Source organism: Trachinotus anak, unplaced genomic scaffold, assembly GCF_046630095.1.
Source record: "Trachinotus anak isolate AG129_WGS33_773 ecotype Australia unplaced genomic scaffold, CSIRO_AGI_Tana_v1 ptg000014l, whole genome shotgun sequence".
Lineage (NCBI taxonomy): Eukaryota > Metazoa > Chordata > Actinopteri > Carangiformes > Carangidae > Trachinotus > Trachinotus anak.
The window spans coordinates 3,510,163-3,523,250 of NW_027273865.1; the positions used below are offsets into that span (position 1 = coordinate 3,510,163).

Below are 13,088 nucleotides of genomic sequence, written 5' to 3' on the forward strand. Positions count from 1 at the left end.
CTTCAGAAACTTGTGGGTGTTGTCCCAGAGGCTCAATTCATCTTTATTGACAGTCGATGTTCTATCCTCTCAACATTACAACTTTTTTCCTCAAATTATTACAACTGTAACCCAAAATTTTCAAATTTAAAGACCTCAGACCTCAGCATCTCTGACATTTAACCAACATTTTAATGTAGAACTTAAACCGCTTTTATTCTGAAGGACTTTTATTTTTATATTTAAGTCCAGAATCTGATTTAAAGCAGGTTGACAAGAGATACAGAAGAAAATCAATCAGTGCCTAACCCTTCAGTTTAGTTCAGGTGAGTGTCTGTGACTGTGAACCTGATAAAGTTTAATGGAAAACTTGAGCTTTAGTACTCTGTGTGTGTGTGTGTGTGTGTGTGTGTGTGTGTGTGTGTGTGTGTGTGTGTGTGTGTGTGTGTGTGTGTGTGTGTGTGTGTGTGTGTGTGTGTGTGTGTGTGTGTGTGTGTGTGTGTGTTGTGTGTGTTGTGTGTGTTGTGTGTGAAGTTGAACTCTTCCTGGTTCAACACTGTTGCTATCTCAGGCTTCAGTCTGAGTCTTGTCTATCTTTATTTCTACAGTTCGTCACAAAACCGCGGACTCATCATGCTGACAAACTAACAGCTTGACGTTTAAACCATTGGTTAGTATTCATTAACTAGAGGCGACGCGGTGGTTAGTTAGCTGACTGCTAGCTGTAGAAGCCCCTGTCATTAACAGGTAAGACGCTTCGTTATGTTGATAATCGTGCTGGTTACATGTTAGTTAACCTCTTAACTTAGTTGGTTTAACCTGCTCTGTCTTTGGCTGTGGTTGACTAGTTGTTGGTTTGTGTTTGTTAGCTTTGTGTCAGTTTCTTTAAACTTCAGTCGGATCAGCTCCACTAACTAGCCTAATGTTAGCCTAGCCTATTTAGCCTGCTAGCAGCCCAGGGCACTTTTCAGACTCCAAAAGCCAGACTCCGTGAACGTATCGTTGAATTCAAAGTCGCTTTGCTCACTGGTAAAGGAATACCAATCCTAAAATATAACTTAGTAGTTTTTACTTATTATCTATATGCTGTTACTCATTCGGTTGACAATCAACACAAAACGATGCTTATTTATATTACATGTAAACTTGACTGAGGTTTTAGCTTTGTTATGGATTGTGTATATTTGCGGGTTATCAAACGGAGTCTGGCTCACAGCTGCTCCTCATAAAACCTCACTCAAGATTTATTACGATTCATAAACACATACTTCATTCACTTCGTTCACTCGACTGTCATTAAAAACAAAACAGTTCTCACTTTAACTAAATTTGAAAAAAATTATATACGATCTTCTGCCTCTCTATACTTGCTGATTTATTTAAATAAGAGTTCTGCTTCGTGACACACGACGCCGAATTAATACGAAGATCTTGTTTATATGCAAAAGGCTATTTTACCAGGTAATTGACATTACCAATGTCAAACGACAATTAAGGAACACAAACATGTCAGTTCGAACTGTGTAGTTTGGTGTACAGTCAGTTGTGTACCAAACAAAAGTGGTCGGTAAAGTATTCAGATTATTGGTTTGGTGGTGGTAACAGTGTTATAGTGTAAAAATATGTGAAAATGTAGGTTCTGCTTAGTAAAATGTAGTCAAAAATCTTCAGATAAAGTCCTGATAATGTGAAAGTCTGTTTAACCATGAAAAGTACCTGTTATGTCTGATAACAAAGCAGGAACACAAACCTGTCAGTTTTTACCATTTAGATTGGTCCACAATCATCTGTGTACAAAATTACATTAAAAACCATTACATTTAAGTTTTACATTAGAAAACTTTTAGAAAGCAACAGTAAACAAGTTTTACCAATTGAAATGGACTGAAATGTCTTAAAATGAAATGCTAAACTGTTTCCCATTATCGGATGAAAACCTTCATGAACATATTGTTAAATTTAACAAAGCCTGGCTCATCTGTAAACAACTTCTCCAACTAAAACATAACTTGAGTTATATCAAGAATAATAAATACAAATATTTCCATTCACCTAGCATTTAATAAAAAACAATATTCATCTTAATTATATGTAAGCCAGAATTTAGCAAGATGTGTCTATTATTGTTCCCAAATAATGCAAGTTTGCCAAGTTTGCCAAGTTTCTAATGACCCCAAGTTTACATGTTGTAATGATTATTTAACTATATACACATCAATCACAAAGCAGAAGTCCTCAGTAATATGTATAATAAGTATATTTTACAAGTAATTTAAGTTATGAGTATGTGATGAAGAGAAAGAAAGTTGCCAGATTTTATTGTGTGGTTTGTACTACGGTCGGCAGTAGACAGAGGAAAATTGTGGAATAGTATTTAGATTCTTTATGTCAGTGACGGTAACAAACAGAGATGGACAGAGTACTCGACCCCAGTACTTGAGTAAGAGTACAAATACTACCGGTCAAAATTTACTCCGTTACAAGTAAAAGTAGCTCAGTCTAAATGTTACTCAAGTAAGAGTAAAAAAGTACTTGCTTTTAAAGGTACTTAAGTATCCAAAAGTACATGCTTTTAAATTTACTTTAAGTAAAAGTAAGAGTAAGAGTAAGAGTAAACTTCTTATTTTTCACATCAATGAATTACTATATTTTTTTCTAAATGAATTTAAGGACCTTTTAACTCTTGTTTCTGAGAATTAACTCTTTGAAACCACCTGCACTGATGTGCCTGCTTTTAGAACCACAGTGCACAGTGTCATATAAAGCCTGCAGAAACACCTGTAAGAACAAATAAAATGAATGGGATCATAAGAGGACAGCAGATGTTGCAGATGCAGTGTTTATTAACAATCATTAAAACTGTAACCAAATGAACCTGCACCGTCCAACTAACTCTCTATCATTTAGCTAAGTTGGGAACTGGAACCCCCTCAAAGACCAATGTTGTCCCCAGACCACTGGTTGAGAACCACTGCTTTACAAAAAACTACATCTCTGCTTTCAATAACTCAATGTTGAAGTCACTTGACTTTACAGGAAGGACATGTGCCAGTACAATATAGGAGCACAACAAACTCTGTCTCCCCATGTCTGTCTTGTCTGTCTCCGTGCCTGTCTCCCAATGTCTGTCTCCCCATGTCTGTCTTGTCTTGTCTTGTCTCTATTATCCGCTTTTACGTAGATCCCAGTGGAGAGCGTGCACTGTGATAGGTTTCATTCTTTGACAAACACAGCTTGTGTCCAATAGTATTTTAGAATAAAAAAAAAAATTTCCAAAAAGAGCAGACCTGAAAGTAACGAGTACTTTTCAGCCTTCCTAGAAATTTACTCGAGTAAAAGTAAAAATATTTGTCTTGGAAATGTATTCAAGTAAGAGTAATAAGTACCAAAGAAATCTAATACTCAAGTAAAGTACAAATCCTCTGGATATGTACTTAAGTACAGTACTCAAGTAAATTTACTCCGTTACTGTCCACCACTGGTAACAAAACTACATTGTGAAAATACTTGATTTAAGAAAATCTCTTACTCAGAACTTCAGTGCGTCATTAAGTTCAGAGCTGGTTGTGTATGAAGTATTTATTACTTACAGGGAGTATTTCTGTGTGTGTTTCAGGTATGTGGGCGTCCTGCTGTAACTGGTTGTGTATGGACTCAGCTGATGTTGAACAGTCTGGTGGAGGTGAGCGTCGCCATCAGTCCTACACTAACTCGGCCTTCACCAGTCAGCCGTCTCCTCCTCTACCTGAACACACCTGTAAGGCCTGCGGGGGCTGTTTTGACACACCTGGCAAGAAGGTAACTCAGACCACCTGATGTCCACCTCTAAAAACACGTTGACAGCTCTGCTGAGGGTCAAAGGGAGGGAGGGTCATATGCTACCGTTTGGAGTCACTATGCAGTGGTTTTAGGATCAGTACTGATCAGGATGGAAACATGTCTCTCAGTGCACAGACCACTTTGTTGAGTCATAGTGGGTCCAGAAGTCTGAGTTGTTCTGAGTGGACAGTGGTCTCAGACGTAGACAGAGTGGAATGTGGACTTAGCTCACGTTATTCTATCAGTGTCCAGTCTCTCACCATGAACACCTGACTGATGGAGAGCTGCTGAGAAGGTGGTCCCTCAGGAGCTTCTCCATCTCTGCAGAGGACTCTGAAGCTCTGGTACAGAGACCTCCTTCCTGACCCAGGTCCTTTTTACCTGGTCCCTCAGTTTGTCTGGACTCCAGCTCTAGAAGAGTCCTGGTTCCTGTTCCACTGTTCCCCTGGGAACACAGACAGATGTCTAAAGAGAGTCCACTGGACTTCATGGTCTCTGTGCTGACCTGCGGGTGAACTGTGGGACCTGATACACACAGGTGTGTGTATTTCTAAACTCTGTCCAATCAGATCAGTTCAACACAGGTGGACTTCAATGAAGGACTCGACTCACCTCAAAGATAATTAAAGCAAACAGGAAGCAGCTGATCACAGTTTGGAGCCACAGTGAAGAGTCTGAAAACTTCTGTCATGAGAGATTTCAGTTTTTTAAATACATTTCTAAAAACATGTTTTGACTCTGTCACAACTTAATCTATTTCAAATTAACACAATGCAATAAAATATGAAATGAATGCAGGAGAGTGAAGACTTTGTGAAGTGACTGTCAGGTCCTGAAGTCTGTTCCTGTTGTTTATCCACTCAGTGATCACTTTATTAGTAAGACCCAAAGTTGGTCCAGAAAACACCCCCACACCATCACACCACCACCACCACCTGGACAGGTTGGTCCATGGATCCAGACTCTGACCCTACCATCTGCTGCCTGAGCAGAAATCCAGATCCATCAGACCAGGTCTTCACCTGTCCAGTGCTGGTGAGTCTGGGTCCACAGCAGCCTCAGGTGTCTGGTCTTGGTGACAGGAAGTGGACCCAGATGTGGTCTCTGCTGTTGTAGTCCATCCACCTCCAGGTTGACGTGTTGTTCACTCTGAAGCTTTTCTGCTCAGCTCAGGTGTACAGAGTGGTTATCTGATTGACCGGAGCCTTTGATGTGAACATTACCTGAAGCTCTCTCTCTCTTCTTCTTTCCCTTGTCCTGTGCACGAGTGCTCCTGTTGCTGATTTGCTGGAATAGATAGTCCTGTGGTACTTTGTTTGTTTGGTCTCAGGCACTTTGTTCATTTCAGTCGCACACAGAGCAGGCGAAGGTGGACTGTGACCTCCTCCACCTTTAAACAGATCCTGTTGAAGCTCAGTCTGCTCTGAGAGTCCCCAGATCCAGACGCAAATGTCGTCACATCATCAGCGTCTCAGCTTGTTCCTGTTTGTGTTTTCATTGCTGTGGAATTTCCCGCCCTCAGTCCAGCTCTGACCCACAACAGGCAAGGTTGCGGGTAATTCCTAATTCTTGTGGCAGTTTTTCAAACGATCAGAAACTGGTCATACAGGTCTTCATGTGGTTGTGGCAGAGTTGTTGATGTAACAGAGGGACAGTCCTGAGTGAACAGTCAGGAGGACACCTCAGTGTCTCCAGCAGAGATCCCAGCATTTAGTGTTGTTCTTATGTCGCTTATTGTGTTGTGATTTGATTGTTTCCCTTCTCCTGTGAACATGTGCCTTGTTGTAGCTGCCTCTCAGCTGACATTCATGAAGGCTGGTCTGTGATTGGTTCCTACCTGACAGATGGACGTGTAGGTCCAGGTGTGTGATGTGGATTTGAGTTGTGTCTCCTCTCCGGGGATTTGGGGGGGGGTTCAAACTCAAGATCACAGATGTCAAAGTGAATTAGTTTAAATGATGTTATCAGGGATTGAACTGTAAATGTTCCCATGTGTTTGATAGTGAGAGGGGGATCAGGAGCTGCTGCTGCCGACTCCACTGGTCCACAGTGGAGTCGGCACACTTCACACTTCATCAGTGTGGCTGTCGTGTCGCTGTCGTAGAGATTCAGAGGCAGGTGTGTGTGGGAGCCTCCTACAGCTTCCACACACACCTGATCGTTATCATTTCACACACCTGTCTCTGAGTCTGACTGAAGTACACAGGAAGTAGTGACTGACACATTATGACAGGTCAGTCCAACTCTGACCCACAACAGGCAAGGTGTGTTTTTATAGTGTAGTGGAGAGTGACCTGTCTCTCTCCACCTGTCTGTCTCTCAGCATGTGTGTGTGGACTGTAAGAAGAACTACTGCAGCCGTTGCTCTGCCCAGCTGGAGCCCCGCCCCCGCCTCTGTCACACCTGTCAGCGTTTCTATGGCAATCTGTTGGAGAGGGCGGAGCTTATGAAGCTCAAAGTGAAAGAGCTTAGAGACTACCTGCACCTGCACGAGGTCTCCACCCACCTGTGCAGAGAGAAGGTGAGGTCATTTAGTATCTTAAAAACAGCCCACCCCCAAAACACACGCACACGCACACACACACACCCCCCAACCCACCCTCCCCCCTGGTAAACCAGTGTTTCCTGTACTAGGAGGAGCTGGTGGAGCTGGTCCTGGGTCAGCAGTCTTCACCATCCAGCGGCTCAGCCCCTGAGACTCTAACCCCTGACCCCCCCTCTGTGACCTCTGACCCACCGGGCCGCACTCCTCACACCTTGACCCCTGACGCCCCTACACCCACCCCGAGCCTGAGCCCTGACCCACCCACAACACGGCCTGAAGCCCTGGACCCTCCAGCTGAGACCGCCACAGCTGAGGCAGACGTTCAGGACGAAGACCAGGTAAAACCTGAGCAGGACTTCATACTTTGATCATCCCTTTGGAAAGTTCTGGAAAGTCCTGGGAAGGTCATACATTATATTCCAGCAGGAGTCTGGGTTGTGGGTTTGAGTCTAGGTCTTGTGACTAACTCTGTGTCTGTTGTTCATCTGGTCCAGACCTGGGACCCTGAGGAGCCCCCAGTCTCAGGTCGCAGGGCATCTCTGTCAGACCTGAGCAGTCTGGATGACATCGAGGCGCTCAGTGTGCGACAGCTGAAGGAAATCCTCGCCAGGAACTTTGTGGATTACAAAGGCTGCTGTGAGAAGTGGGAGCTGATGGAGAGAGTGAGCCGGCTGTACCAGGACCAGCAGAACCTACTGGGTGAGTCCCCTGCTCCTTGTCTGTGATGTGGTTTGACATGGTCCACAATTCTAAGCAGTGATTAGTGTTCAGATCCAACTGCACCAGAGTCCTGGACTATGAAGCAGGTTCAACAAAGCCAGGATAATTCCTGTTATCTGGTTTAACTGAACCTAACATGAACTTGATCACCTGGACTTCAAAGCTGGTAATCACCTGATTCAGGTAACTCTGGTTCACCTGTTCAGGAATGAGCTCCTTCATGTGAGAGAGGAAGAGTTTTTAATGATAAACATCATCATCATCAGACCCATGATCCAGAATAAATAAAATCATCATCAGAGACTAAAGAACTAAAACCCAAACATTTTGTTTTGTGTCTTTCAGCTGCCAACACTGTGAACGCTGCAGGTTAGTTTCCTGTTTTCTCTCCAGAGTCAGTAGAACATGTGACTGAATGACCATGATCGTCCTCATCTTCCTCCTCCTCCTCCTCATCATCATCGTCAGAGCAGTGAACTGTGATAAATCTCTGACCAGTAAAAACCAGATCTGTTTCAGTCAGTGGTTAATTTAAATCTTTAATTAATAACATGTTATAAAACTGAAATGATCAGTTGATTGATCAGTGATGATGGATGTGTTCATGTTCATGTTCATGATGGATGTGTGGATGTGATCAAATATTTAATCAATTAATCAAGAAAATAATTGGCAGCTCATATGTTGTTTGTAACCATAATATTGTCCCTCACAGTGCCCCGTACATCTCTCTGTTGTTTCTTTATTTCTACTTTTTTATTCCTGTGATCATCCCACCGATCAAGTGTGATTTTGTCCCTCACGGCGCTCCGTACCTCGCCCTCTGTCTCCCTCCAGTGTCCGGCTGCAGTGCTGCAGGTCTGGAGGAGAACCTTTGTAAGATCTGCATGGATTCTCCCATCGACTGCGTCCTGCTGGAGTGTGGTCACATGATCACCTGCACCAAATGTGGCAAGAGGATGAGCGAGTGTCCCATCTGCCGCCAGTACGTCGTCCGAGCCGTCCATGTCTTCAGGTCCTGAACCAACACAGACCTGGACCCAGGTAAACCACACCCAGTAAAACCTCCGAACTAGTCTGAACCCAATCCAACCGAAGTGGTTCTAGTTCAAGTATCTTTCTCCTCCTCCAATCCCAGTTTAACCAGTTTAACCAGTCACATCCTGCCCTGTTTGATTTTTTTAAAATCGTAGAACAGTTTGTTTTACCCTGAACAGAATATTAAAACTTTTGTTTTTACTCCAATCTTTCATGAGTTAAAATAAAAGATCTAAGGTTTTTTCTGTAAACACAAAAGATACAGACACACACACACACACACACACACACACACACACACACACACACACACACACACACACACACACACACACACACATGTTATACTGTGTTGAGATCCTGAGGCCCATTGTTGTGCCGTTCATCCCTGTTGTTTCATGACCTGTGTGACCCACTGAGCATGTGTGAGATGATCTGGATCTGTGTGTGCGACAGCATGGTCCACTTCCTGTCAACAACCAGCAGCTTCACACTGAAGAAGAGCAGACCAACGGTCAACAACCTGATCAATTCTGTTGCACCAGATACTGACTGGTTTTCTGATCCATGACCCCCCCCACCCAAAAAATAAACACCTGTAGCCCAAATCACACAGTTCAGTGTCTAAAAAATGTCTTTTTTCAAAATAAAACTACACAAGTTTACTTTTACTGTGACCAGCCTGAGTCACGCCTGTGTAATAATCCTGCTGTGTAATCAACATCTGGATGTGTCACATCTGTCAGGTGGAGGGATGATCACTGACACTGATTTAAATACATCTGTGAAGAAGATTTAAGAGAAAGATGCCTTTAGTGTGGTTAGAAAAAACCTTTTTAATTTTCAACTCATGAAAAGGGGGAGTAAAAACAAAAGTGTTTCTGATTCTGTTGAGTGTAGTTTCTGTTTTCACTGTAGTTTTAGTCTCATTTTAATTGTGACAGAAAAAAATCATTTGTTGAAGATAAAGTTGCTGTTTGATGTTTCAGTCTCATATTTGTTGCAAAAAATCTAGTTTTTGATTAATTTATTTTTGTTTGTTTCAGTTTTTAATGTTTAAAATGAAGACAAACCCAACCTGCTTTAAACCAGTTTAACTTTACTCCTCATTAACCCAGAATCTGTCTGTCTCCTCCTGCTCCTGCTCCTCTTCCTCCTGCTTCACCTCCTCTCTGTAGGACCAACTGTCATCAGAGCAATAAAGTAAAAAACACATCTTCCTGAAGGGACCCTGTACAGGGGCAGAATGCTTTTATTTTGTTAACTCCATTTTTCTAGTGTAAATAAGATGCGTGGTTGGACCGTGACCTGATCTGACCTGGAGTCTGCAGAGCTGAATATACGGATGACTCTGCAGCTTCACAGGAAGTGGATCATCGTCTGTGCCTTCAACCCCCATGCCCCCCACCTCACACCCCATCCCCCACCTCCAGTCAGTCCTGCTCAGTGTGCAGGGTGGAGTGAGGAAGGTCTGTAACAAAACCATGATCCATCAGAGAAACCTGAAGGAGGAGGAAATTTACCAAAGAGACGTGTACCTGGAAAGGTGAGGAGGGTCCATCCACAACTGCACAGTGTCAGCGAGTCATCACACGACCTCTGACCTCTGAACGCACACAGGCTGTGTTCTGTAGTTAGTTTACAGTCTGCAGTAAGTTTACACTGTAAAATAACCAAGTGAAGTAAAACAGCAGGTGAGCAGGGCACTGCATACTCAGATAGAAAAATATATATTTAAAAATCTGCACCTCATCGACGAGAGACTCAGAAATAAAAATAATAAATCTAAACATCACTGGGCTCCGCAGCAGACGGTTCACTAAAGGTTTTGCGCGCTTTCATGAAGCCTCCTGTAATCGTGTGGAAGCCATCAGCACCTGTTTTATCTGCATCCTCAAGACCGTTGATAACAGCACTGCTGTGAGCCCATTTGGTATCAGGACTGACAGCACCCTGAGACCTGAGACCTGAGACCTGAGACCACCTCCTTCCTCAGACCAAAGCTGACAGTTCCTCTGCTCTCAGATCACAGTCTAAAGCTGCGTCAGTCCAGCAGCCAATCAGAGCACATTTCCTCACTCAGCTGAACAACATCATGTCCATTAAACTGCCTCCAGATCAGATTATCAGATGAGCCTTGCTCTCAGCCTCAGGTGACTGGTCAATCACAGCTTTACCTTGTGACGTGCAGGTGAGCGTGTTCAGATCCTCACTGTCACAAACTGAACCTGTGAGAAACAAAGCCGAGGTGAAAATCACGACCTTTAACACCAGACCGCTGTTTGACCTCAGAACACACAAATACCTTTTTTGACCTTATCATTGTAAACTTTACACTTTCATTCACATGACCAAACCTGACACTGGTTCCAATTATTTTTGGGCTGGTGCTGTTTTGCAAACAACTGGTTTGTGACCAGTTCAACCAAACTGATTTTTTCCCCCTCTGCTCAGGCTCTTTAGTCGAATAAAAACAACGTGGCCTCAACATGTCTCAGTGCTAAGCTAACTGCAGACACAGGGCTGTAGACTCCAATGAGGCCTGGACCTTTATATGTTTTTCTGAGGATCTGATGGTTTTTATGGATCTGTTTAATTTTTATATGCTGGTATTTAAAACATATTTTTTTAGACTGATTCCAGTGGTTTAAGTCACATCTGTGACTTTGGCCTGTAAAAATACAATAAATAAAGGATTGATATAAAATATAAAACATACAAAAGAGTCATGCTATTTTTATAGGTCACCAAACTCCCTGTGATTTCCTTGGAAGTTTTCAGGGAATAATAGAAGCACAAATTATAAAGAGAACTGGCACAGAGTTCTGAGACGGTTCTCATGTGGTTCTGTTGAGCACTTGAAAAGTTACAGAAAATGTATTGGAACAGCTTAATTCCTGAACCTTAAGTGGACCGGTCACTGTACAGGACCTCTGTCTTCTCATCTGACTCTGGGAAAGACAAAGAACAAGAGCATATGGGTATATGTTGGACTGTGCCTCTCAATGTGTATCAGTTTAAATAGAAACAACAGGGGCCCCAGGATGCTCCCCTGAGGGACTCCACATGTTATTAAAGACAGGGAACATCTTCCTCTTTACCAGCAGACTGGTCTCTGTGTTGTTGAGCAGAAACCTCAGCAGTGAAACTCTTGGGTTTGAAGTTACCTTTGTGTCTTATAATTACTGATTGCACTAATGTGTTGATGCTGAAACATTATTGATTTGTGTTGGTTGAAGTTGTTTAGAGATGATGCAGAAGAGATGTGTCGTCCCTTTGTGTTTTTGTTTCTGTGAGACCAATATGTTTGATTTTTGCTGTGACTACTTTTGATTTTCTTTTTGTGGAATTATGGTTGGTACTTAAAACCTTTCTGACTTCACACATTTCTTCTGTGATGTTTGCCTTTCAGTCATGATAGCTCAGCCATGGTACAGTCATTCATTAATTACAATGCACTTTGATTTCTCTGCTACACTGTGGGTGAATGATGTCATCATGGGAATGATGTGTGGGAATTTTTCATGTTCAAACTTCTGTCAGCCAGAAACACACCATCCTGTTTTCTCCTCTAGGTATCTGTTAGCATCGTCAGCTATCCCCACTGAGGCCAGCACAGCTGGAGGCTAACAGATGAGCATCCAGCTGTGTGTTTTTTCTCTTTTGGTTCCAAAGTGTTAGGCTTATTAACATACAGCAGTGTTAACTCGCAGCCCTTTGGATGCCTATGAGTTGTGAATTCCTCCAGCAAACTTCTCAGATTGTCATTTGAATAATTTGATCCTCTTTGAGGATCAAAGCAGTGAGACGATCCAATATTTCCCAAAAGCGGTTTGAGTCCATTAAAAAAAGAATTTAAGTTTGTGCAGTAGGTTTTAGTTTTTTTTCTCCCATCCAACAGATTTAACTTGTGACCCACTAGAGGGGCCCTGACCTCAGGTTGGGAACGACTGCTTTTAACACTAGACCTGTTTGGCTGAAAGCTGCTTTAACTCCTCAGTTTCATCACAGTTCAGACAGTTTGTGAGGGATCTGTCAGAAATGAAATATTTGAAGAAGCTTAGTTTTCTGGGTGAAGTTTGCAGAATAATTTTGTAATAAAACTGATCTCTCTCAGTTGTGTGTGTGTCTGCTCTGTCCTTACTCTACCCTGACAGGTCACTACCTTCCTGTGTCATCTGTGACCTCATCACTTGTACATAAATGTGACAGTTTTTTTTTTCTTTCTTATACTTTTTCAGTGGCACATCCTCATAATGTGTACATGTGACCCTTAGTTAGTCCGACATCTCCCTTTATTACATCAGTGCAGTTCAGCAGAACAGAAGACAGAGCTCAACAACAGGTAGTCTGTCTGAACATACTGACATTAAGACAATGGTTTATGACGTCAAACAGTACAGTTACACTGAAGATGAGGTAGGACCATAGATGTGTTATAAGACCATGGGGTTGGACACATTTACTGAATGAAAGACTGTGGAGGTTGTGTGTGTGTGTGTATATATCTCAGGGAAGACTGACAAATGGACACTTTGAAGGAAAAAAGTCAGGAAATGAAATTAAATATTCTAAGAAGAGAATAAGAATGATGGGAGATGAAGGAGAACTTAATTTCAAACCACTGAAAGCAGTAACCAAGCTTATGATGTCACAACCTTCTTAGTGGAGGTTGATGGGTGTGGAGGGAAAACCTGCAGACAGTACTCAGGGCTGAAAAACTGCGCCACATCCTCATGTTTTTCAGGTAAAGTATTTTTTTAATTAAACGAAAAAAGCCAAAATAATCATAATAAGGAAGAAAAGACAGATACTATATATCCTGTATTTATTACAGTAGCTGCATTAAGGAAACTAAACAAGATTTTAAGAAATTGGTGCATTTTATTTTTCTTTTACCTTTCTCACAGAAAGCACAAAACACATTAATTCCAGTCTGTTATTTGTAACACTGTGTTCTGTGTCCACCACCAGAGCCACATCCTGC

The 13,088-nt window shown here is 42.3% G+C and overlaps 1 protein-coding gene across 3 annotated transcripts; it reads left to right on the forward strand.

Annotated features, from left to right (window-relative positions):
- Positions 1-476: 476 nt before the first annotated feature.
- On the forward strand, positions 477-12,217 carry rffl (ring finger and FYVE-like domain containing E3 ubiquitin protein ligase). 3 transcript variants are annotated; one of them, XM_071496619.1, is made up of 8 exons: positions 477-726; positions 3,596-3,777; positions 6,122-6,319; positions 6,433-6,681; positions 6,838-7,042; positions 7,409-7,432; positions 7,901-8,107; positions 9,280-12,217. In XM_071496619.1, exons 2-7 carry the CDS (start codon positions 3,598-3,600, stop codon positions 8,083-8,085), a joined length of 1,041 nt encoding a protein of 346 aa, XP_071352720.1. In that variant the 5' UTR covers positions 477-726; positions 3,596-3,597; the 3' UTR covers positions 8,086-8,107; positions 9,280-12,217. The 3 variants fall into 3 exon arrangements, with proteins under 3 accessions (XP_071352720.1, XP_071352722.1, XP_071352723.1); XM_071496621.1 differs by having other exon boundaries at positions 9,380-12,217; XM_071496622.1 differs by lacking the exon at positions 9,280-12,217 and adding an exon at positions 8,558-9,273.
- The last annotated feature ends 871 nt before the right edge of the window (positions 12,218-13,088 follow it).